Below are 25,354 nucleotides of genomic sequence, written 5' to 3' on the forward strand. Positions count from 1 at the left end.
CTTTACCAGCTGTGTAATCTTGGAAAACTAACTAACTAACCTCTCTGGGCCTCAATTTCTTCATTTGTAAAATAGAGATAATGATTCCTCCCTTAATAGATAGTTATGGAGATTATATAATTTAATATTTGTGAAGTCTCTAGAACTGATTCAGGCACATACTATGCAAGTATTGAAATTTTTAACAAAAACATATTGAATAATTATTAGATAATTTTTATTAAATTTTTTGAAATTAGAAGTAATTTATAATTCTTAGATATAGGTCATTGAAAGTTCCAGAGAATGAAGTAAAACACATTTTTCTTCTGTGGTCTGGATTGATCTAAGAGTGAAATTTATGGGAATGGATGGATGGCAGATAGCTTTCAGGAAGGGCCTGGGAATGGGTTTATCAAGAGTCTTGCTTATCTGATGAAGTGATATTTTTCTGAGGAAAAGGAAGTAAAATACTCAAATTAAACAAAATCATCTACAAGGAGGGTGGAAAGATATAATAGTCAATTCTCATGTAAGAAAATCAGAGGATGGAATAACACGTAAGGCTGAAGTTGACTAAGATTTAGAGCACATGTAAAGTGTAATTAGAAAAGTTACCCAACATTTATAGTTGATGGGAATTGGTGGGCTGGCACTAATGACTAGAATTTAATTATGGGAGTGTGGACTTTGCTTAGAAGAACTACTCTAAAAGAAGGGGCAGAGGAAGAGACAGCATTGAAGGAACTGACCTATGCCTATAGTTGTAAGAAAACCCAGGAACCTGAAAATGAAAACTTGGTGGAGCCAGCCAGTTTACTCTCTGACTGAGAGTAAACCAGAAAATGTATTACAGACTGCCTAGCCAAATAAGAGATGAAAAGTGGGGGAATGAATGAACATTTAATAAATATCTCCTTCTGCATCCATGTGGGATAGAAATGCCAGAAGCACGCTTGTTCTTTTGCCTAGAACAACTAGAGAAGCTGGAATATACAGAAACCATTTGTCTGAGGGCATGAGGATGTGCTGAGACAATGAAAATGAGAGGTAGCTAAGTTTCTGGAGAGGAAAGAATCCAGAGAGATGAGGAAATTATGGCCACCGCTTTTACCTTGAGGGCACATGTTGATTCTGAGTTGGAGGAAGAGCAGGTGGTAGCTGAGAATCTAGGATTTGCATATGCTGAGGCACTTGCAAGGGAACAGAGAAACCAGCAGATCTTTTGGTGGAGACCAGTCAGAGGTGGGTGTGTGCTCAAACCAATTTTTCTCTCAGCACATTTACCAAATACGGGGGCTACATGGAGCAAGAGGCAAAAACACCCAAGAGAAAGCCTTTAGAAGCAGAGTATTTTAACATATATGGTATAGAGTGATTAGAGTTGGAACGGTCCAAGGGAAAGGGATGCACATATCAGGTTTCATTGGAAAATCCTGGAAGGCCGGGAGCAAACCAGGGTTAGACTGAGCCTCAGTAGGATCACAGTCCAGCCTGGACTCAGTACAGCTTCTTAACAGAATAGGAGGATTTGTCACCACTCTATCTGCATAGCACAGGTCAGGATGCACCCTCTCTGGAGGCATACCAACTGGAGCCTCTGCAACTTATTCAGACACACTGAGCATCTTTCATTAGAATATTACCAGGTGCACCAAAAGACAGGCCCACATGTCTGAAAATCAGAAGAAAAAAGAGAGCTAAAACAAAGCCACAGGTGATCCGGGTATTGGGATCAGCATACAAGAACTTCAAAACAGCTGCAATTAGTATGCTCAAGAAAATAGGTGAAAAAGATACTTTGGGTGGCTCAGTTGGTTAAAGAGTCTGCCTTCGTCTCAGGCCATGATCCTAAGGTCCTGGGGTTAAGTCCCGCATTGGGCTTCCTGCTCAGCGGGGAGTCTGCTTCTTCTTCTGCCTCCTGCTCTCCCTGCTTGTGCTCTCTCTTTCTGACAAATAAATAAATAAAATCTTTAAAAAAATAGTTGAAAAATGAAGAATATTTCCAGAGATTTAGAATCTATTTAAAAAAAGAAACAAATGTAAATCATAGAACTGTTAACCAACCACTACATACAAATCATATGCTGGGCAAAAGCTAGGTGCTTTAAACATGCAATATTATTTAGCAAACTTAAAAACTAGATGACATATATCTTATTGTCCCTATACAGTATGTGACAGGGACAAGAGTTACTAATGTGTGTCTGTCGTGCACCTTCTCCCTTTTTCCCATTCTCCCCCATTCTACTTCTACTCACAAAAGGAGAAGGCTTGTGAATTCTGTGCCTGGATGTTTTAAACAGAAAGAAAGAGACAGGACCTGAGGGGGAGGCAGATTATGCCAGACCCCTCTGGGCTAAACCAATCTATAGAATATGTATATAGCTGAGAGAGGGAGGAAGAAGGTAGAGGAACAGGGACTGGTGATGTAGACAGTTTTATTGTTTTTAAGTGTGTGTGTGTGTGTGTGTGTGTGTGTGTGTGTGTGTGTCTGTGAGAGAGAGAGAGAGAGAGAGAGAAGGAGAGTCTCTTGGAATAGCTCCTGGTTAGATATAATTGAGGAGTGAAGGACGAATATTTGAGAAATGTCATTGTGGGTTATGAACTATTTCCTCTTTGGTGTTCTTTGAAAGCACAAATAAATTTTAAAATTACTTTTTGGCCTCTGGATAGTGCTTCTTTGTATACCATTTATGCAGAGATTAGCCAAATGGGGCCACTAGGTTTGTTAGGGTTTCAAATAAATGAATATACTACTGTTTCATGGAAAGGTTAAGTATGTTACCTGAATTTAACCAGTTGGGGAAATAAGGAAAATGTCAGGAACCTAGGGCCATATGATTCTGATGAAGCCCATGCTTTTTATGGACAATACAGACTACATCTTTCCTCAATAGATTAGAAGGCTGCCTTGCCTTGACTTCTCAAAAAGAGAGGAGAATTTCTACTCTGAACCTAACTTTAACTAAGGCTGAGAAATTGGTTGGTAAAATGGGAATGTGGTAGAAATGCCAGGAAAAGGCCATCCTGTTATCTTGCAGTCAGGTAGTCAGACTTCTATCACAGACTTTAACCCAAATCATAAGACCATATATTTGAAAAGCTAATAGAAATATGCTTTTCCCTAAAAAGAAAATAGAGCACACAAAGGTCTAATGATAAATAAAGGGATTCAGAAAGACCTCATTGCAGAAGTACCATCTGAGTTGAGTTTTTCAAGTTGGGGTAGGGTTTGAACATATAGTGAGAGAGGAGAAGGAACAACATGAACAGAGTTTCAAAGGTGTGGCAATTTAAAACTTATATATTAATTTGGCTGGACTCTATGGTACACAAAAGGGGATGATGGGAGATAGACTAGAGTTTGAAAACTGGCAAGGAATACAGACTTCAAAGTATAATCAATAGTAAGGCACAAAATATCTTTAAGCTGAACAGTGGCAGGGCCAGTGCTGTGTTTCAAGAAGATTAATCTGGTGGCAGTATATAAAGTGGACTGGGAAGGGAAACACTAAAGGCACTGAGACAAGAGATTGTTGCAACATTACAGGGAAGAGGTAAACAGACTCCAAACCAGGAGAGTGATGATAAGAATGGAGAGGAGAGACACATGCAGCAGATGCTATGGGGAGAGAACAGGCAAGGCTTACGTTGCTGGGTATTGGCACTTCCAAAAAACATGTGGCAGTCAGGGGCAGTGTTTCAAGAAGATTAACGTGGTCTAATAAACAGGGCAAATTAGAGGAGGGAGAGACTGGAGGTAGGGAAACTAGTTAGGAGTTTACACAAGTTTACAGCCTTGGAGAACAAACAGTGGGAACAGGAAGGAAAAGACAGTTACAACTCATCTTATAAGAAGAAAACTGATATGACTTCGTGATGAAGTGTGTGTAAAGGAAAAGAAGCCTACAGGTCATGAGGTTTCAAGCCTGGGTGAGCAGACAGGGGCGGTGCTGCTATTAACAGAAAGACAGAAGTTAGAATGAGAAGTTAGCTGGAGGGGAAATGTCACAGTAAGAAACAGAAGATGAGAGTTACACAGGGAGCTGAGGACATCAGATTTTAAAAGAACATATGAAAAAGTTGTAATAAAGACTAGAAAACCAAGGAGTTAGTGAAGTGCTGTAAACTTGTAATATAGGACCAGAGAGGTTCAAACTCTAAATAAGGTCTGGTCACAGATTAGGTACTGGAAAAAGATTTATTGTTGAATGCATCAGAAGAGGCTTGTGGGGAATTCTCCCCTCTGTAAGTAGGTTCAAATTCTTTTTTTAAAAATTTATTTTTATAGATTTTTTAAAAAATTTCTTTTCAGCGTAACAGTATTCATTGTTTTTGCACCACACCCAGTGCTCCATGCAATCCGTGCCCTCTCCAATACCCACCACCTGGTTCCCCCAACCTCCCACCCCCCTGCCCCTTCAAAACCCTCAGATTGTTTTTCAGAGTCCATAGTCTCTCATGGTTCACCTCCCCTTCCAATTTACCCCAACTCCCTTCTCCTCTCCATCTCCCCTTGTTCTGACTTGGCCACTTTGGTAGCTATGTGACTTTTGGTAAGTCACTTGATCTCTATAGACTTTGGTCTTCTACATGTGTAAAAATGGGGATAACCATCCCTATCACACAGAATTATTGTGAGAACTGAGTGAGATAAATTATGCAAAACACTTGGTTAAGTGACTAGCCCCTAGTAAGTACTCCAAAAAAAGGGTAATCTATTAGTGATGGGTCAACCACACACTTGTGAATTTCCACGATAGAGGAGTGATAAGTAAGAGTCTCTGGGCTATAGAATGGTGCCTGGCATATACTGCTCAATAAATATTTGTTGAAGGACTAAATGAATAAATAAATAAACAAATAAACATTAGATCCTCAAATGCCAAATTCAGAGGCAGGAAGAATCTGATTTATATATGTAAAGCCATTTTTTATTTATATATATAAAGTATATTTATATATTTAAGCCAGGAGGGACTAAACTATTCCTTCCCATCCTTATTATTATTTTTTTAGATTTTATTTATTTATTTGACAGAGAGATAGAGATTACAAGTAAGCAGATGCAGGGAGAGGGAGAAGCAGGCTGTTATGCTGAAAAGAAATTTTAAAACGACCTAAATGTCCTAAATAGAGAAATGATTAAATCAAAATAAGGGAAAGGTTATGGGAACAATAATTCGGCCAAGTAATGAAATATTATGTAGCCATTAAAAATAAAGATCGTGGGGTGCCTGGGTAGCTCAGAGGCTTAAGCCTCTGCCTTTGGCTCAGGTCATGGTCTCAGGGTCATGGGATTCAGGTTGTTTGAAATTTTTCCACTGTAAATAACACTGGGATAAGCATGCTGGTCTATATATCTCTGTTCCTTTTGCTGATTGTTTTCCTGTGCTACATACATTCCCAACAATCGAATTAAAGTTTTGAAGTAGCTATCACTTTCCAGAAAATTTACACTCCTTCCAGCAGTGTACTGAAATGCAAATGCCTGTGTAAAATATCATGTACTGTAAGAATGTAGGGAAACCACTTGAGGGAAATTCCTCTCGAGTGATGCAGCATCTCTGAGATCCTGAGGAATGGGGTGGAGTAAAGAGTCAACTGAGCTGTTGGGCTCTGATGGTCAGGATGTATCTGTTGTCTCTGCCCTGCCGAGGCAGGAGATGCGTGTTCTTCAGATAGGAAACAGGAACTCTGTGGGTGGGCCTAAAAGAGAGTGTGGGCTTTGTAACAGGAAAAAAGAAGCCTGCTTCTGATAGTGAAAGAGACAAATTGCTGTGCTGGTCTAATCATCCTTATGCCACTAGGTCAAACTGTTCCTCTATTTCCACTCACAGTGAGACCTGTCCTTGATTATATTTGCAGTTGTTTTATTTTGCTTTCTAAGTGTTTCATGCTCTTTTCTAAGTGTTTGTAAGCGCTTTTATTTTTTTCCATTTCAGGAAATGGGCATCCATGAAGATAATCAAATCAGAAACCAAGCAGTTATTTGATACCTTCCTCTTCCTCACTCCCTACATCCAATCCTTCACCAAGTTCTGACACTTTCTCTAAAATATGTCTTTTTAAAAATGATTTTATTCATTTATTTGACAGAATGAGAGAGAGAGCATAGGAGCAGGGGAGGGAGCAGAGGGGGAGGAGCAAGGGAGGGAGGAGAAGAGGGGGAGGGAGTGGGAGGTGGAAAGAATTTCAAGAAGACTGCCCACTGAGCAGGGAGCCTGATGCAGGACTCCATGTGGGGCTCATCTCACAACCCTGAGATCACAAACTGAGCTGATGCCAATGCTTAACCAACCGAGCCATCCAGGCGCCCCCAAGATATTTCTTTAATTGGTTTACTTTTGACTTCCAGCATTCTAGTCCAAGCCACCATCATCTCTTGCCCAGACTACAGCAATGCTCTCCCACCTCATTTTCTTTTTCCTTTTTTAAGATTATTTTTTTTAAGATTTTATTTATTTATTTGACAGACAGAGATCACAAGTAGGCAGAGAGGAAGGCAGAGAAAGAAGAGGAAGCGGGCTCTCTGCGGGGCTTGATCCCAGGACCCTGGGACCATGACCTGAGCCGAAAGCAGAGGCTTTAACCCACTGAGCCACCCAGGCGCCCCCCACCTCATTTTCTTGTTCCCATTCTCGCTTCTGCCAGTTCATTTCCAATGCCTGATGTAAGTAATCTTTTAAAAACTCAAATCATCTCTCATGATTTCTTTCTGTACTTAAAGTACAAGATCCTGAACTTGACCTACAAAGCTTTGAATGATTTGATTCCTACTCAATTCTCCAACTCACCTTTTGGCTCTCTCTCCCTCACTTTCTTTATTTCAGTCACAATGGTCTTTCCATTCTTGATTCTTCTCTCTCTCCAGCCTTGGGGTCTTTATACATGCCTTTCCCAGGCATTCTCTTTCTGCCACCCTTCACTTGGCTAATTCCTATTCCCATAAACTGGTGGGTCTCAGTTTAAATGTTCCTTTCACAGAGAGGCTTTCTGGCAGCAGCCTCTTCTTTTCCTTCATAAACTTCTCACAATTAAGTATTTATATTTATAAATTACATTTTATAATTATTTAATTTATATATATAAAATTCTGAATTATAATTATATATTCTATGCTTATTATATATATAAATATATATATATAAAATTCTGTCTCTCTTATTACAGAGTAAGTTTCTTGAGGCCATGGATAATGTCTATCATGTTATCATTGAATATCTGCAGTTTAGCAAGATGTCTGGCACAGTCTAGGTGTTCTTCATTTAAATAAACCATAATGTCTAGCCCAGTGTTAGAGAAGTCTTAAAATACAGTTAGGTATGGAAAATACTATTTTCACTTAAATGTACAAAATTAGGGATTTTCTTTTTTCTTAAGTTATTATTTAATTTATTTATTCATGAGAGACAGAGAGAGAGGCAGAGGGAGAAGCAGGTTCCCCAAGGAGCAGGAAGCCTGATGCGGGACTCGATTCCTGGACCGTGGGATCATGACCTGAGCCAAAGGCAGACGCTTAACCATCTGAGCCACCCAGGCGTCCAAAATTAGGGATTTTCAAGCTTAGTGTCATATAACTGAGTTCAGAAAGTATTCTCTATTGCATGAAACCAACAAAGGCAAGTCATATTTAATCTGTGTTTCAGAGTATTTCCAGTTTTTTCCTGTCCTCTTAAGAACTGGGACAGGTTTGGGATCAGGGCAGGATTAAGCTAGATACTTTTCTGTGGTTGGTGCCTTAACACTCTTCTTCTTCCTCATCTGGGGACATGAATACTCACCAGCAGGCTGTGACACAAGGCATGGAAGTGCTGCTGATTTGTCTCCAGCTCATCCCAGTCCAGCTGCCAACAACTTGTGGGTCTGAGGATGAAGGGCAGCCCATATATCAATGACTCGCAGATCCCACTGGAATTTAGAGCCCTGGCAAGAGACAATGGTCGTGAAAGTCTCCTCAGTGATATGTACAACCTTGACACCAGATCAGCTTAACTTCAGCTTATATCTAAGACTCTACCGTGAAATCCTTTGGGTTAGGTCCTGTGAATTAATCACCTTAGCATGGCCAAGCATCTAGCAAGATATCTCGCACATAGTAGATTCTCAAAGTCTGTTAACCAATGAAGGAAGCACCATCACGAAAAGCAATCTGATGGATGTTTCTTCTCCTGAGCTTCTTTAATTCCAAGTGACTTTTTTGGGGATACCCCCAGAACACCCCTGCTATAATAACCATGTAACATGATAGTATGCTAACCATCTGCACCCAGTCCCGGCTCTCTTGTGGCAAGTGCTGAGAGGAGATGCATTTAAGAAGAAGATGAGGGGCACCTAGGTGGCTCAGGTGGTTAGTTGTCTGCCATCAGCTCGGGTCATGATCCCAGGGTCTTGGGATGGAGCCCTGCGTCAGGCTCCCAGCTCAGTGGGAAAACTGGTTCTCCCTCTCCCTCTGTCTGCTGCTTTGCCTACTTGTGCTCTATCTTTCTGTCAAATAAATAAATCTTAAAAAAAAAAAGGATGAATTGGGGTGCCTTGGTGGCTCAGTCAGTTAGGTGTTGACTCTTGATTTTGGCTCAGGTCATGAGCTCAGGGTCATGAGATTGAGCCCTGCACTGGACTCAGCACTGGGCATGGAGCCTGCTTAAGATTCATTCTCTCCCTCTATTTCCCTCCCCCCCCCGCCCCTTCCCCCTGTTTGCTCTTGCTCTCTTAAAAAAAGAAAAGAAAGGAAAAGAAAAGAAGTTTAAGAAAGTTCCCCAAGAAGCATCTGCAGTCACACACTGGACAAGCTTACCTAGATACTTGAGCACAGACATGGTGATAGGAACTACGAAGCAGTAAAAGTGGTCTTTGCCATCATTGCTAATTCTACCCAAGAACTAGTTCCTCTGGAAGCAGAAATTCTAGTACTTAGAGAAATGGCAAGGCAGGAGTAGATCCTATTCTACCCCCTTGTTCCTTGAAAGTCAAACCTTTGTCCTGATGCCTAAACAGAGTAAGGTATTCAATATGCAGTTGCTGAATGGATAAACACGGCTGATCTTGTTTTTCTTGGTGTTCAGAGACTTTCTGGATTTGCAATCCTCATCCAGGCTTTAGAATATCCTACTGAGGCATATATTCTACCATCTGGCTGTTAGTCTCCACATGCTGGGCAGCCTGAGCTTGCTCTTTCACTCCTATAACTATAGTTTCTCCTTTGGAACTGACTCCCACCTGGCTGACACTTGGGAGATGCCCTCTACCTCTGGACTTCCTAGCTGGAACCAGTAAGAACAGGCATTTGCATGGGTTGGGGAAGTTCTCTTGTCCCATACTTGATCACCCGGAGCTTGTAAGGAGAGGCTGACGACTGGGAGGCCATCTGGTAGAGTGTGCTGAAGTCTCCTTTGGGGTCATCCATTCTTAAGGAGCCATCAGCTGTGCCAGGGAGCAGAGATGGGCTGAGGAGTCGCTCTTGGAGATCACATTTCAGGCACACTACAATAAAAATGGCATTGGGGGAGGGACAGTTTGTCACAAGTTACCTCAGGCTACGTGGTTAAAAGACAACATCTGCTACCCATTTCACATTCACCAGGCAAGTAAGGCTTGGGAGGAGGCAGGGGAGTAGAAAGAGGAAAGTATGACTGGTTTGGAAAGGCAGAGCAGGTCTGGACCTACAGAGTTGCTCAATACAATAGTTAACTTATTTTCTGTGTCTGATATGGTTTTTACTTGTTTTACTTCTGGCCTAGCTGAGCAGTTGCCTCACAGTGAGAGATCTGGCTTATGATCCAGTCTGAGAGGAACATGGGCTCTCTGTGGAGGAGGCAGCTAACACTATGATATGCAGAGGCCCTTTGCAATCACAGATGGAAATCTTGCTTCTGCTGCTTCCCTGTAGCTAAGCTTTGGCAAGACTATAGGTCAGATGAAGGAAGAGCAGGAAAGCAGAAGTCAGGGAGTCAGGTGACAGCTACTGTTTCTCTGTGGGCTCTTCTAGGGACATTCAGGGGAGGGGGAGGAATAAGTTCCTGAAATGGTGTATTTTTTAATTCCCCCAAAGAAACCTGAGAGTAGAACCTTCTGCAACCATTCTGAGGGGGTTTCACCTAGGTATGAATTATTCACCAGTGTATAATATCCTATTGCTCTAAGCTTGTAGCCTTGATACTACAAAGTTTTTCAATAAAATCTATACAGGTTTGAATACTGTTAACAAACATGATATAAAAGCAGAAGTAGAAATAATGTAGAAAAGGAGATAGGATGGCAGAATAGAGGTCAGATCCAGGTGGCCTCCTGGGCCCAGCAGTTAAATGTGGACATTAATTCTGAATAGGACAGTTTTGGCTTGCTGTGTCTCAGAGTTCAGGAAGTCAGTAGGAGGGGCTTGGCCTTGGACTCCCCTCATTTCTTCTGTGTCTGACTTCTCCACTGTTAGATATCTGGGCTTTAGGACTGGATAGCTGTGTTCACCTGGCTGAGATTCTCAACTCTGGTTGCCGTAAGAATCACCTTTTCATTAAGGAACTTTTATTAAAAAAAAAAAGACTTTATTTATTTATTTGACAGAGATCACAAGTAGGCAGAGAGGCAGGAAGAGAGAGGGTGGGAGAAGGAGGCTCCCCACAGGGCAGAGAGCCTGATGTGGGGCTCCATCCCAGGACTCTGGGATCATGACCTGAGCTGAAGGCAGAGGCTTAACCCACTGAGCCACCCAGGCATCCCACATTAATAAACTTTTAAAAGATACTGATATCTGGGCCCTAACTCACACTAGTGAAATCAGGATCTCTGGAGATGGAATCCAGATACTGGTATTTTTAAAAAGTCCCTCATGTGATTCTTACTGCAGCCAGGGCTGAGAACTACTAGCACCATAGTCTTAACAGTGTTCTGAAGCTGGGAAAGCTGTCTTAGCAGAACTAGAGTCTAGAATCAGGTGTGCTTCTCACCACGCTGAACTGAGATGCAGAGGTGACAGACTCCAGATCCACAAAACGAGAAAAGATACTCATCTGAAGCTAACTGTACACTCTGCCAGAAGGAGGCCTCTGAGGGAAGCACCTAGAGAGTGGAGTGAAGGGCCCTGAGCAGCTATAGAAGGTAGAGTGGATAGAGAATCTTGCAAGGAGTCAGAGTGAACATCTGAAGAGCAGTCCTCAAAACATTCTAGAGTAGGAGAGCTCAGTGTTCTGTATTGTTCTGTTTCATTTTTGATAGTGAGCCACATTTCCAGAAATCTAGTGTAGTAATGAGTCAGTTTCTCTTTTTTGAACAGTGGATAACTATAGTATGGTCTTTATTGTACTTGTATAAACTCTCGGGTGGGTCACACCCTCCCTGGAGGAGGGCTACTTCCCCCAGACCTCACTCCAACTGTGCCTGAGCATCTGGATTCCAGTGGCCTTTCTAGTAGAAGAGCTGTTGAATCCGGATCTAAGTTCCAACATGCACCTAGAAGACCTGCAAATTACAGAAGAATGACTGCAGATGGAGATAAACATTCTGGCTCTGACCCTGGTGCTGAAAGCCATGGAAAGAGGGAGGGAAAAGGTAGAAAAATTCTCCACTATATCATGGGAAAGTGCTGTGCAACAGTTGAAGAAAGGCTGGTTGCTGGAGTTCCTGGCTTTGGAGGCCCCAGTCCTCCTAATGAAAGAAGTGCCCAGCATGAGGCAGCATCTTTGCTCAGAACTTTCCAGCATGAAACAGGTTTTGTAGTAGGTAAGGGTCCAGGTTCTGGAGACAGACCTCGTTTTTGGGCTGAGTGTAGTCAAATGCACAAAAAATAAACTTCTAATCTTAAGCATTAAGAGTGGGTTCTGGGGACGCCTGGGTGGCTCAGTTGGTTGAGCAGCTGCCTTCGGCTCAGGTCATGATCCCAGTACCCTGGGATCGAGTCCCACATCAGGCTCCTTGCTCCGCAGGGAGCCTGCTTCTCCCTCTGACTCTGCCTGCCACTCTGTCTGCCTGTGCTCGCTCTCACGCTCTCTCTCTCTCTCTCTCTGACAAATAAATAAATAAAATCTTTAAAAAAAAATCTGAAAATAAAGAGTGGGTTCTGGAGTCGCCTAACTTCAAATTCTATTAATTTTTCTGTGCTGTCTTGGGAAAATGTCTAATTCCTCTAAGTCTCAGTTTTCTCATCTGTAAAACAGGGAGATAATACTGGTATTTAATTGACTCGAAGACACATTTTTCTCCCCACATACTAACATCTCACTATATATCTTACAGTTGCCATTGGCCAAAGATACACTCCAAACACTTACTACTTTAACTTCTCAGTAAGGATAAAATAATATTTCTAAGGGAAAGAGAGCATTGTGTCATGTTTAATTGGCAGTGTTTTTCTTTCTTAGTGGTACATAAAGTAATGGTGTATCTCATAACTGATAGCATCTGAGATTCAATGACATATGGTAACAATACCTGCTTCACGGCGGTGGGTGAAGATGAAATGGGATAATGCAGAAAAGGAGATGACAGAGTGCTTGGGGGAAAAACAGATATGAAGTAGATTCCAGAAGATGGGACATGGAGGAATTGGCACCATCAGCCTTGGACAAAAGAGTGGAAAGGAGGTCCAGGGAAGATTTACACACCAAGGAAAGACACATTGAAATCAAGGTAAGTCACCAAATGCATTCCAGGCCGTTGGTTGAAATGGGAGCATGGTAAGGGGTGGGCGGGTAAAGATCTGATGGCTATCCCCAGAAAGTAAGGGTCACCATGTGTCTTCCCCTTTGGGGGTAGGAGTCTATACCTATATTTCTCATTAAACTCCTGCCTCTATTAGTTGGGGGTACTAGTTGTCCTCTGTGGAGCCTGCCTCTTTAGTTGCTTTACTTTACCTCAGTTTGGTGTCTTCCTATCCAGAAGACCTCTATTTAATCTTGGTTTAATCTTGGTCCCTTACCTTCTCACAGGCCCTGTTGATAATTGTTGAGGTACCAGCATGCCTCGAGTTATTAATAGTATCTACTATAATTCAAAATGAATTATTTGAGAAAAATATATGATTTATTGTGCTCTTATTTAGTTTATGTGCTGCCCTATAATTGAGGTATCTAAGTCTTTGCTCCTAAACTAACTGGCCCTTGCTGTCTAGGCTTAATTAGGTTCAGTTTTTGTAACTGTGGTTACTTTTTAGATATTATTTTCCTACTCCTTGTGCTTACACTACATAGCCTCCTCCAGTCCCTAAACCTCAACTACTGTGTATTCTGACAGCTCACAAATATAGGGTCTTAACCTGAGAGTAGGATAATCAAAGGCTATATATTATGTCTTTTGGGGGTGTGTACTTGAGTCATCTCTGGATTTGGAAATGTTGCTGAAACACCGTGAAGGAAGAAGAAGATGGATATGTTCTTGGTCTGTTCCACTGTTATGTAACCAGGCTTTGAAGAAAATCTCCATGCTGACAACATCGTTGTCTATAGTCTGAAGGTCAATGTCAGTTCCCAGGATAGAACTCTCTGCAGAAGAAAGGGAATTACCGGGTAAAGTATTTAATTCTTTAATTGTAAACTTCGAAAAATGTAAACATTTAAATGCACCCACCTTTTGACCCACCAGTTCTACTCTCTAGATATCTAGCTTAGAGACATTCTTAATAGTATACATGGACACAAATGCAAAGATGTTCAGTACAGCATTGTTGTAATAACAAATAATCAAAACCTTAAACAGGAAGCAATTCAAATACCCATCAATAGGGTAATGTTTAAATAAGTTACAGCACACTCAACCTTTGGATAATCACACAGCTGGGATAATTACACAGCTGTTAAACAAAGTAAAGTTAAATGTACTGGCAGGGAAATCTAAGAGATGGTAAATAAATAAATAAGTTGTAGAACAGATGTTGAACACTTTATATAAAAATAAAATAAAATAAAATAAAATAAAATAAATAAAAATCAAACCCTTGGCCTAAGTACATACATATGTATGTAAATGCCTTTTACAAAGATCTGGAAGGCTACCATCAAACTGTTAATGGTGGGCAGGAATGGAAACAGGACAGAGTTCTGAAGTATGTTTCCTTTTTATTATTCATACTTCTATCCTGTTTTAATTTTATTGTATTTAAAAAACACTCTGGAATACAAAAATAGCCAAAAATAATACAGAAATGGAAGTTAAAGACTTAGTTAACAAGGGAGAGCTTCAGCTTCCTTAGTTCCTATTTATCTATCTATTTATTTAAAAAGATGTTATTTACTTATTTATTCGAGAGAGAGAGACAGCGAGAGAGCACAAGTAGGGGGAGCAGCAAAGGGAGGGGGAGAAGCAAGCTCCTCGCTAAGCAGGGAGTCCAATGACGATGTGGGGCTTGATCCCAGGAGCCTGGGATCATGATCAAGGGAAAGGCAGACACTTGAACAACAGAGCTACACAGGCGCCACTTCTTCACCTCTTATTTCACAGTAAAAATGTAGTTAATTATTACTTCTGCTATAAAAAAATAATTTTTTTAAAAAAAGTAAAAGAAAAAAATAGTGCACTCCCAGGCTTCACCTCAGACACAGATTACACAAGTTTGTCATTGGCAGGCTGTAACTCACAAGTGTGATTAGCAGCTGGGAAGACAGAAATGTTCTAGTAGAGTGTGATTTGATTCCAAATCTGAGTGAATGGAACTAGGTATGTTGGGTGACGAGGCTTTGCTGGTCTACTTCCTGTTTTAGGCAACACTTGCTCAGTAACTGGGTCTGGGTCTACAGGTAAAGGTTATCAGTAAAAGCCAAATATAAGGTAGTAGAGGAAACACAGAGAGAGGAAATGAGGCAAGAGCTGGAAAGAAACTGAAGAGGAACCTGATTTTTTTTTTCCTTACCATGAGGGACTCTCTGAAATACTTTCACAAAGAGCCTAAGAAAATTGATGAATTAACTTTTGTGTATGACTCATAGACTCCAGGGAGAAGGCTGGTTTATTTTTAGAACGACATTCCTGAGGACAAGGAGGCAGAGGTGACAGACTCTCCACAGGGAACAAAGGGCTTCAGTCCAGCGTGTTGGTACCCACACAGGGGAGGTGTGGTGAGACTCAGATGACTTCATGTCATATTAATGGCTTATTCTGTGGCTGAAAAGGGGCGCCAAATGCATTTCTCTTTGACCAGAATGATTAAAACTCTGCCATCTTCCATGAACAGTTCTGAGGATTCAAATTAACCAAGTATTTCATTCATTCCATCAAGCAGTAATTTTTATTATGTACTATATAGAAGATGAAATATTGTACAGGGTACAAAGATTATATGTAAAGGAGTTTGTAAAGCTACACCATTTTTTAAAAAAGATTTTATTTATTTATTTGACAGATAGAGATCACAAGTAGGCAGAGAGGCAGGCAGAGAGAGAGGAGGAAGCAGGCTCCCTGCTGAGCAGAGAGCCTGACGCAGGGCTGGATCCCTGGACCCCGGGATCATGACCCGAGCCAAAAGCAGAGGCTTAACCCACTGAGCCACCCAGGTGCCCCTACACCATTCTTTTTAAAGAGTTTTTTTGTCTTTTGTTTTTAAAAAGATTTTATTTATTTATCTAACAGAGTGAGAGAGAGAGATAACAAATAGGCAGAGAGGCAGGCAGAGAGAGAGGCGGAAACAGGCTCCCTGCTGAGCAGAGAGCCCAATGTGGGGCTCCATCCCAGGACCCTGGGATCATGACCTGAGCCGAAGGCAGAGGTTTAACCCACTGAACCACCCAGGCGCCCCGCTACACTATTCTTGACCATCCTCCTCAAACTGCCATCTGCCACATTATGTTTTAGGTATTACAGAGATAAATGCAAAGTCACTGCCCAAGAAATGTTCCTTGTGAGTAAAGAAAAAGTATCTTTTTTTAAAAAAAAGATTTTATTTATTTGACAGACAGAGATCACAAGTAGGCAGAGAGACAGGCAGAGAGAGAGAGGGAAGCAGGCTCCCTGCAGTGCAGAGAGCTCGATGTGGGGCTCGATCCCAGGACCCTGGGATCATGACCTGAGCTGAAGGCAGAGGCTTTAACCCACTGAGCCACCCAGGTGCCACAAAAGAAAGTATCTTTTTAATAATGTGAATTTTATTCTGTTACAGGCAAAAGAAGTAATTTAATTTTACTGAGCCTGAGGCCTGGACTTCAATTTGAGTAACAAGTACAGAAAGAACTGAACCCAAAACTTCAGTGAGGCAAAAATCACTATTAAAGCATGAAAAGGCAGATACAAAATGAAAGAAATGGAATTGAGTGAAGGATCTCTGAAAGTGGAGAGGATAAGAGAGAGAGAGAGAGGGAATACAAGCAGGGGGTGTGGGAGGAGAAACAGGCTTCCTGCCCAGTGGGGAGCCCGAAGTGGGGCTCCATCCCAGGACCCTGGAATCACCACCTGAGCAGAAGGTAGACGCTTAAAGACTGAGCCACCCAGCCACCCCGTACCAGTTCATTTTTCTAAAACGTGATTTCCTCAGTTCTCTCCTTTACTAAAGAGTACACACTGCCTTCCTTGATTATTTTCTTTATTTCCCTCACTCACCCTGTACCACTTGGTTCTACTCATTATTCATCAAATACCCCACTCTTCCCTTCTGTGATGGCTCATATGATTCTTTCCCACCCTTGCCTGTTGAGATCTTACATGCCCATTCATTCCCCATCCCCTAGCTCAGTAGCTAGCTTAGAGCTGAAGCCTAGCAAATGCCTGTTGAGCTCAACATTTGCTCCCCCTCCTCAGCTCTCATGACCTTTTCCTGTAACTCTTCTGCTTCAACTAAATTAGTCTCCTTGCCACATGACTTCCTTCCTTCCTTAGTGCTTTTATTACTCTGTCAATCCATGGCTCGCTCCTCCCCCAAAACTCAGCTCCAAACTGACTCTGTTCCGGAAGTTATGCTTAATTATATCCTCCCTTATTTGGGTTTAATCATCAGCTCCTGGATATAGGTGGGCTTCATTTAGGCAATACTAATTACTCTTGCTAATCTGTTTCTTCAGAAGGGTTTTCTTCTCTTTCTGTGAGCTTATGAAAAGTGGTGGGATGTGATGGAGAGACGAGGGTTTGAATTGCCACTTGGAATAGTTATATGACTTTGGACAAAGTGGGGATATTACAACCTATTTCATGGTTATAGTGAGGCATAAGACGTGAGATGATTATCTATGAATGGCATGCCTAGGTCCAACAAATGGCATTTTCTTCTTTTTCTCTCATCAACAAAATGATTTGCTCTTATAGGATAAGAATGTGCTTTCCTTTTTTATAAGCTCTCCCCCCATCACTTCCCTTGGCGACTGCTTTCTCCCCACCACTAACATATATAAGAACACCAAAGGCAGAGAACTGTGTTCCTCATAAATACAATGAAATGTGCCAAACTAGGCACCTAGGTGGCTCAGTGGGTTAAAGCCTCTGCCCTCTGCTCAGGTCATGATTACAGGGTTGTGGGATCTAGTCCCGCATCTGGTTCCTGCTCAGCGGGGAGTCTGCTTCTCCCTCTGACTCCCTCCCCCATTTGTGCTCTCTCAAAAATAAATAAAATCTTTTTTTTTTTAAAGATTTTATTTATTTATTTGAGAGAGATTTATTGAGAGAGATCACAAGCAGGCAGAGAGGCAGACAGAGAGAGAGGAGGAAGCAGGCTCCCTGCTGAGCAGAGAACCCGATGTGGGGCTCTATCCCAGGACTCTGAGTTCATGACCTGAGCCGAAGGCAGCGGCTTAACCCGCTGAGCCACCCAGGCGCCCCAAAAATAAATAAAATCTTAAAAAAAAATAAAAAAAGGAAATGTACTAAACCTGGGAAATGGGGAAGAAACATGTCACTTCTCAGAGATTGAAGAGCAGCTCCCACCTTGACTTGCGAGCAGGAAAGAGCTAGTCCCACTCACAGTATGAAACAGGAAGGTTATGGGAGTGAGTGTGGCTGGGAGTGTTTGGGTGGTGAGGACAAGGAAGGACGGGTTCACTGTCGAAAGGCTGCAAAAAGCATTCACATTCAGTGTTTGGATCTGCCCTGCCCTCCTGTGGCCACAAGTAGTGATGCCTTCTACTGAGCTCTTGCAGAAAGACCACAATATTAAGAAAAATTAAGAGAGCCAAATGATTGAAAATATGGCAATGCCTAAAGCAGTCCTTCTCAGAATTTAACCCTGCAAAAAGGTTACAGGGAGAATGTAACACTTTAATACACAAACAGACGTAGAATATCGAAAGTAGAGACCTAGGAAAATTGTGCTCCAGCTCAATTCTATAAATCCTCCCCTGTCCTACAAAGGCCTGGACCTATAGGCCAGACCTGTTCCTTTCCAAATGGCCCTCCTATGGCCTGTTCTTGAGTAGGATGGGCTTTAGGGGTTCTGGAAACCCCCTTAAATTGTATATAACTTCACCTGTAAATGTATAGTTGTATTCTAATAGGATGGAGGAGGGGGACAGGTCCTTAGCTTTCATCAGATCTTTGAGAGTGTTGTGAGTCCAATAAAGGTCAAGGGCCACTGCAATAACTGTGGGACTGTGATATCTCAGCCTCTCTGGGCCAGTTTGCAATCTTTGTTCTCTAGCTTCTGAATATAGGAGTAGTACAGGATGTTAATAACTAGGATAAGTAATCAGAGTTGACAAAGTTTGCTCAGGAACAACTGCGCAGAGTCATTTAACGACTGTCTTTAAATCAACAATGGCATGAAGATAACCTCTAATAGCTCACATTGTTGGGAGCAGCCTGGCTTGTTTCTGAGCTCATGTACCTCATTTATGGAAGTGATGCTTGGACCCTGGGAAAAAGGAGAAGCTCCTTGAAAGGAGGTAGCAGGGTAGTGGTGATTATGTGATGCAGACTCTCTAGAGAAGTGAGTGCAGGACTGACCAGGTGGTGACTATCTTCCTAGGGTTCCAGTCTACCAAACAGCAAAACTAGAAGTGTAATGAGAATAGAGAGACTTTATTTCCCAGAACTATTCTCAGGGAGAGAAGAGATGTCATTCATTCATTCATCCTTTCATTCAGTTCATTTGTCTTTCAAATAATTATTTATTTAATGCCTTCTATGATCCAGGCACACTGATTGTGTCAACAATGAAAGAGACAAATTATCTGCTTTTGTGGGTTACATTCTAGTGGGAGAACAAAGAATAAACAAACAATAGAAACAAAAAAAACAATTACAGATAATGGTAGGTACTATGAAAAAAAACAAAACACAGTAAGAGTATGACGTGTATGTGTGTGTGTCTTTGTGTGTGTGTGAGAGAGAAACAGAGAGAGAGAGAGAGAAAAAGTTTTCTCTTCAGGAAGTATATGATCCAAGTTGTAAGAAAATATGTTTTATCTAAGGCCTTAAGAGCTCATTTTCATTTTACAAAAAAAAAAATGCAACCCACATGCAAAAGAAGCTGGTCCCTACTGATTGAGAGATACCGAAGTCTAAATATAGTTTGACTAGAAAACACTAGACTTAGAAGGTATTTAGAGAGTCCTCTTTTTCTGCACAAACGTATTTATATTTTCTATAAACAAAACAGTTTGGAGGTTCCTGAAAAATTAAAAATAGAACTACTATATGATCCAGCAATTGCATCACTAAGTATTTACTCAAGGAATACAAAAATACTGTTTGAAAGGGATACATTCACTCCACTGTTTACAGCAGCAGCATCTACAATTGCCAAACTATGGGAAAAGGCCAAGTGTCCACCAACTGATGAATGGATAAACAATATGTGAGATTGAGATATATATATACATATATATAAATAAATATATCAAATTTTTATGGATATTACGCAGCCATATAAAAGAAATCCTGTCATTTGCAGTGAAATCTTGCCATTTTCACTGCTAGAGAATATTATGTTAAGCGAAATAAATCAGTCAGAGAAAGACAAATACTATATGATTTCCCACATATGAGAAATTTAAGAAACAAAATAAATGAGCATTGGGAAAAAAGGACAGGGGGCAAACCAAGAAACAGACTTAATTATAGAGAACAAACTGATGGTTACCAGAGGGGAGGTGGGGAGGGATGGATTAAACAGGTGAGGGGTATTGAAGAGGGCATTTGTGATGAACATCAGTTATAATATGGAAGGGATGAATCTGTACACCTGAAACTAATATTACACTGTACGTTAACAAACCAGAATTTAAATAAAAACTTTAAACAAAGACTAAAATAAAAAAAATAAATATTCAATAAGTGAATCAACAAAAATAAAACAAAAAGTAAATGCACATGGCATTTTGTTTGATACTGCCAAATATCCCTCCAGAAGGGTTGTGCCACTGTGCATTCTACCAGTAATGCAAATATGTTCTCATAATTTTTAACTTTGGCAAATCTAATAGGTGGGAAGTAGTATGTTGGTACAGTCTTAATTTTAATTTCTCTATGAATGAGGTTAAACATATTTTCCTATTTTTTTAAAAATCTTCATATGTTTGGGCGCCTGGGTGGCTCAGAGCGTTAAGCCTTTGCCTTCGGCTCAGGTCATGATCTCAGGGTCCTGGGATCGAGTCCCACATCGGGCTCTCTGCTCAGCAGGGGCCTGCTTCCTCCTCTCTCTCTCTCTGCCTGCCTCTCTACCTGCTTGTGATCTCTGTCTGTCAAATAAATAAATAAAATCTTTAAAAAAAAAAATCTTCATATGTTTAAGGGCAATTTAAAAAATACCCCTTGGGGCCACCTGGGTGGCTCAGTGGGTTAAAGCCTCTGCCTTTGGTCGGCTCAGGTCATGATCCCAGGGTCCTGGGATCAAGCCCTGCATTGGGCTCTCTCCTCATCAGAGAGCCTGTTTCCTCCAATCTCTCTCTATCTCTCTCTCTGCCTGCCTCTCTGCCTACTTGTGATCTCTGTCTGTCAAATAAATAAATAATTCTTTAAAAAATACCCTTTGAATTATCCACTCATGTTTTTTTCCGTTTTTCTGCAGGGTTTTTGGTCTTTTTCCCCGAAGTTTTCAAGTGTTCTTTCTCTATTAGCAATATTAGCCTTTCCTCTCCATGTTCCTACCCCTCATCCAAGACATAAATTGCAAATATTTTCTCCAATTTTTTCAGCTGTCTTTTGACTTTATTTATTTAAAATGTATTTAAAAATATATTTATTTTTATGTAGTTGAATAAATTACTGCACATGGATTTTGAGTCACAGGTAGAGAAACTTTCCCTATTCTAAGATGATAAAGGCATTCACCAATGTTCTCTTACTACTCTTGAAATATTATTTTTTACGTTTAGGTCCCTGGAACACGTGGATTACTTTCTAGATGGTAACAGGTTGCCTGGTACCACTTTTAGAACAAGCCCATCTTTGCCCTTGTAATGTAACAGGCCACCTTCATCCTATACTAAATTTATATCTGTACTCGTGTTAATTCTGTCCCCAGTTAGTCCTTGTATTATGCTAAGTAGTGCTCCAGTGCTAGGTATATGGTGGGGCTGATTTCAGATGGGAAAGTGGCCAGATTGTCCAAGGATGGGAGGGAGTAACACCAGGCATTTGCCAAGTAAAGCAGGAGAATGTACATCTGTAAGTGTTAGGGGATGAGAAGGAGAAAGGAGGAGCAGAGAAGACTTGGGATTTAATCAAAAGAACTTTTAAGTCATAGTCTTGTAAAGAGAGAAATGATGGAGCACTTGAGCTTACTGAAGTGAATGGAATAGAGAAAAGGAAGTAAAAAGAAAGAACCAAACTGATCAACAGTGAAGGTTGTTCAGTCTGGTTGTGTTCTTATTTCCTTATAAACCATAGCTATAAACCCTAGATAATATAGTTCAAAAGATAAAACAGCTATCTGAGATAATATAGTTAAAAAAATAAAACAATTATGTGAGGACAGCTATCTGAAGACTGTGAGACTGAACAAAGGTAGAATTCAGAGAGGAACTGGAACTTGGGAACAAGTGACCAGCAAAGAATGAATTCCCCCAAGGGTAGCCTCACTTGTAACAGTGTGAACCTAGTATAGCAGCTAAAACTTTAATAGAAAGACCTCTGTCTTTCACTGGCCTTATCAGGGGTAGGAGCCAGGGGCAAGGAGAGCCTCCAGAAAGTGAGGAAGAAATCCAAGAAGGGAGGTAGCCTGAGAACCCTAAATTATGTGTTTAAACTCAGTCCAGGCACCTTGCTGACCCTTACCCCACACATGTATGGGACAAACTGGAAGCAACTCATAGTGGAAGCTAAACCAATGCAACCGAGATCTGAGTCCCTGACTACTGTAGACCATGATTAGCTGCAGTTTGTGTCCAACAAAGTTAGCTGTCTACCAAAACAAACACTTTTCAGGGTAATATACTAGAATCCAGAGTCCCTATAACAACATTCACAAAATACAACAAACAAATGTGTCTGGCATACAGAGTCAGAAAATGTGTCAAAGGAAAATACAACCAACAGATGTAAACACCAAGATATAAAGGTATCAGACTTATTAGACAAAGATTTTAAAGCAGCATAATTATATAACTATACCTATAAATTATAATTATGTTCAATGAGGAGTAGAAAATATGTTCATAATGAATGATGATATAGGAAATACCAGGGAAATAGAAAATATAAAAAATATAATATGGAAATTTTAGCACTGAAAAATACACTATCTGAACAAGAAAATTCACTGCATGGGCTTGGGAATGACAGATGAGAGACAGTGAACTTAATGATAGGTCAATGGAGATGATAATTTAATCTAAAAAAGAGAAAGAAAAAACTTTGAACAAAATAAAACCAACCACAGAGGCTTGGAAACTGTAGAACAATTTTAAAAGTCTTAACATGTGGGTAACTGGAGTCCAAGAAAAAGAGACAAAGATGAATGAGATGGAAAAAATATTTGAGGAGATGAGGCAGGAAATTTCTCAAACTGAATCAAAGATATACATTTATAGGTTGTGATACTGTGGCTTATAGTAAGAGGTATATATTTGATCTTTGTCTTGTTTCTGGCAGAGCTCCTAAAACCTTTGGAATTTCCTAAATGAGAGAGCAATAAAGGTATCTTTTGTCATGTTAGTGAGGTGACTTTTGGGAAGCACCTAAGGATGGGGTCAGTTGCCAGAGAAGTCAGTCCTGTGTTTAGAGGGTTGGAACTTTCAGCTCCACACTGTGATCTCTGGGGAGGAGAAAGGGACCCAGAAGTTGAATCACTTGTCAATGGCGAATGAATGAATTAACTGTGCCTATGTAATGAACTCCCCATGAAAACCCCTAAAAGGACGTGGTTCAGAGAGCTTGTGGGTTGATGAACATGTAGAGATTTGGGGAGAGTGGTGTATTGGGAGAGGGCCTGAAAGCTCTGATCCTTTGTCCTCACACTTTGTCCTATGCATTTCTTTTATTGGGTTGTTCCTAAATTATATCCTCCTGTAATAAAATGGTAATCTAGTAAGTAAAATGTTTCTCTGAGTTCTGTGAGCCACTCTAACAAATTAATCAAATCCAAGGAGGTAGTCACTGGAAGTTCTGATCTATAGCTGATCACTCAGAAGCATAGGTGACAACCTGGACTTGTGATTGGTATCTGGTATGTGTGTGTGTTCATGTACACATGTGTGAGATTTTATGGGGCTGAGCCCTTAATTTGTGGATCTGATGCTATTTCCAGATAGTGCTGGAATTGAGTTAAGTTGTAGGATACCCAGCTGGTGTAGAATTACTTGTGGGAAAATGCCCCCACACATCGAAATTGGGTACAGAATGGTTATAGATTCAAGCTCAGTGAACCCTAAATAAGAAATCTGTGCCTAGTCACATCACTGTAAAGCTGCTGAAAAACAAACATAAAGTGAAAAATTTTGAAAGCTGCCAGATAAATGATCCTTTACATACAGGAGAAAGTGATTCAAGGACTGTGATATTTGATTAGAAACCATGGAAGACCAGAAGATAGTGGAACAACATTTTTAAACAAGCTGAAAGAAAGAAATATTCTATCAACCCGTAATTCTATATACAAGAAAAATAACCTCCAAGAATGAAGTTGAAACATGCATTTTTTGATAAATAACAACTAAGAGAATTTGTCACCATCAGAACTAGCTATAAGAAATAAAAAAATTCTTTGAGCTGGAGGACATAATATCCAAAGGAAACATGGATCTTCAGGAATGAATGAAGAGCACTGGAAAAGGAAAGAATATTTTTCTCTTGGTTTCTTTAAAATACACATGACCATTTAAAGCAAAATTTATAATAATGTCTTGAGTAATTTATAATGTAGATGTAATCTACATGGCAACTATAAAATAAAAGACTGTGTGTGTGTGAGAGAGAGAAGGGGATAAATGGACCTACATGGTTGTGAAGTTTCTATATTTCACATGGAATGGAACTATATTAATTCTAAGTAGGCTGCCAAAAAGTTAAAAAATATCTTTTAACCCCTGTAAGGTTTCTACATTTTATGTAAAATATTATCATCTTATTTTATTTTATTATTTATTTGAGAGAGAGCACAAATAGGGAAGGTGGGCAGTGGGGAGAGTAACAGAGGGAGAAGGAGAAGCAGGGAGAGAGACTGTGGGGCTCCCTGGGATCTTGACCTGAGCTGAAGGCAAACAACTGACTGAGCCACCCAGGTGCCCCTCTTATTTTATTTTTTTAAGTGACCTCTATACCTGGTGTGGGGCTCAAACTCACAATTCTAGGATCAAGAGTCTCATACTCCACTGACTGAGCCAGCTAGACACTCTAAAGTATTATAATCTTGCAGGTTCAGTGTTTTATGTGAAGTGGTACTATACTGACTCTGAGTAGACTATGAAAAATTAAGAATCTATAACATAATCTCTAAAGAAGCCACTAAAAATTAATGTAAGGAAATATAGCTAAATGACAAAATATAAATTAAAACAGAATCCTAAAAATATTTAATAATCTAAAAAATGTGGGAAAGCAGGGAAAGGGTGAACAAAAACCAGAGAAGACAAAAAAAAAATGGTACACCTAAATCCAACCATATTAATACTTGTTGTAAATGTTAATGGACTATATATTCCAAGTAAAAGGCAGAGATTAGCAGAATGGATTAAAAAACAAGACCCAATTACACACTGTCTATAAGACATACACTTTAGTATAAGAACATAAAATGGGCTGAAACAAATGGATGAGAAAAGATGAACCATAATTACAGTAAGACCCAAGAAAAATAAAAACGTCATAAAAAGATTTGTTTATGGATATTTGCAGCAGCTTTGGTCGCAATACCACAAAATTGGAAACAAGTGAAACACCCATTAACAGATGGATGGTTAAACAAAATGTGGAATATTCATACAATATACTACCAGTCAGCAATAATAAGAAATTATGGTTTAAACAACAACATGGGTTAATCTCAAAGTCTACAAGAAACAAGTCAGATATAAAAGAATATGTATTATATGAT

General features: G+C 40.3%; 1 protein-coding gene across 3 annotated transcripts in view; it reads right to left on the bottom strand.

The window, feature by feature from the left end:
- M1AP (meiosis 1 associated protein) overlaps positions 1-25,354 on the bottom strand; it is a 79,172-nt gene that overhangs the window by 9,505 nt on the left and 44,313 nt on the right. For all 3 annotated transcript variants that reach the window (XM_032352565.1, XM_032352562.1, XM_032352563.1), the window contains 3 exons: positions 13,281-13,454; positions 9,303-9,465; positions 7,767-7,908 (listed from right to left, as the gene is read on the bottom strand). In XM_032352565.1, the coding sequence (XP_032208456.1) occupies positions 7,767-7,908; positions 9,303-9,465; positions 13,281-13,454 (479 nt within the window). The remainder of the gene's footprint in view (positions 1-7,766; positions 7,909-9,302; positions 9,466-13,280; positions 13,455-25,354) is intronic.

Source organism: Mustela erminea, chromosome 7 (assembly GCF_009829155.1).
Source record: "Mustela erminea isolate mMusErm1 chromosome 7, mMusErm1.Pri, whole genome shotgun sequence".
NCBI classification, from domain to species: Eukaryota; Metazoa; Chordata; class Mammalia; order Carnivora; family Mustelidae; genus Mustela; species Mustela erminea.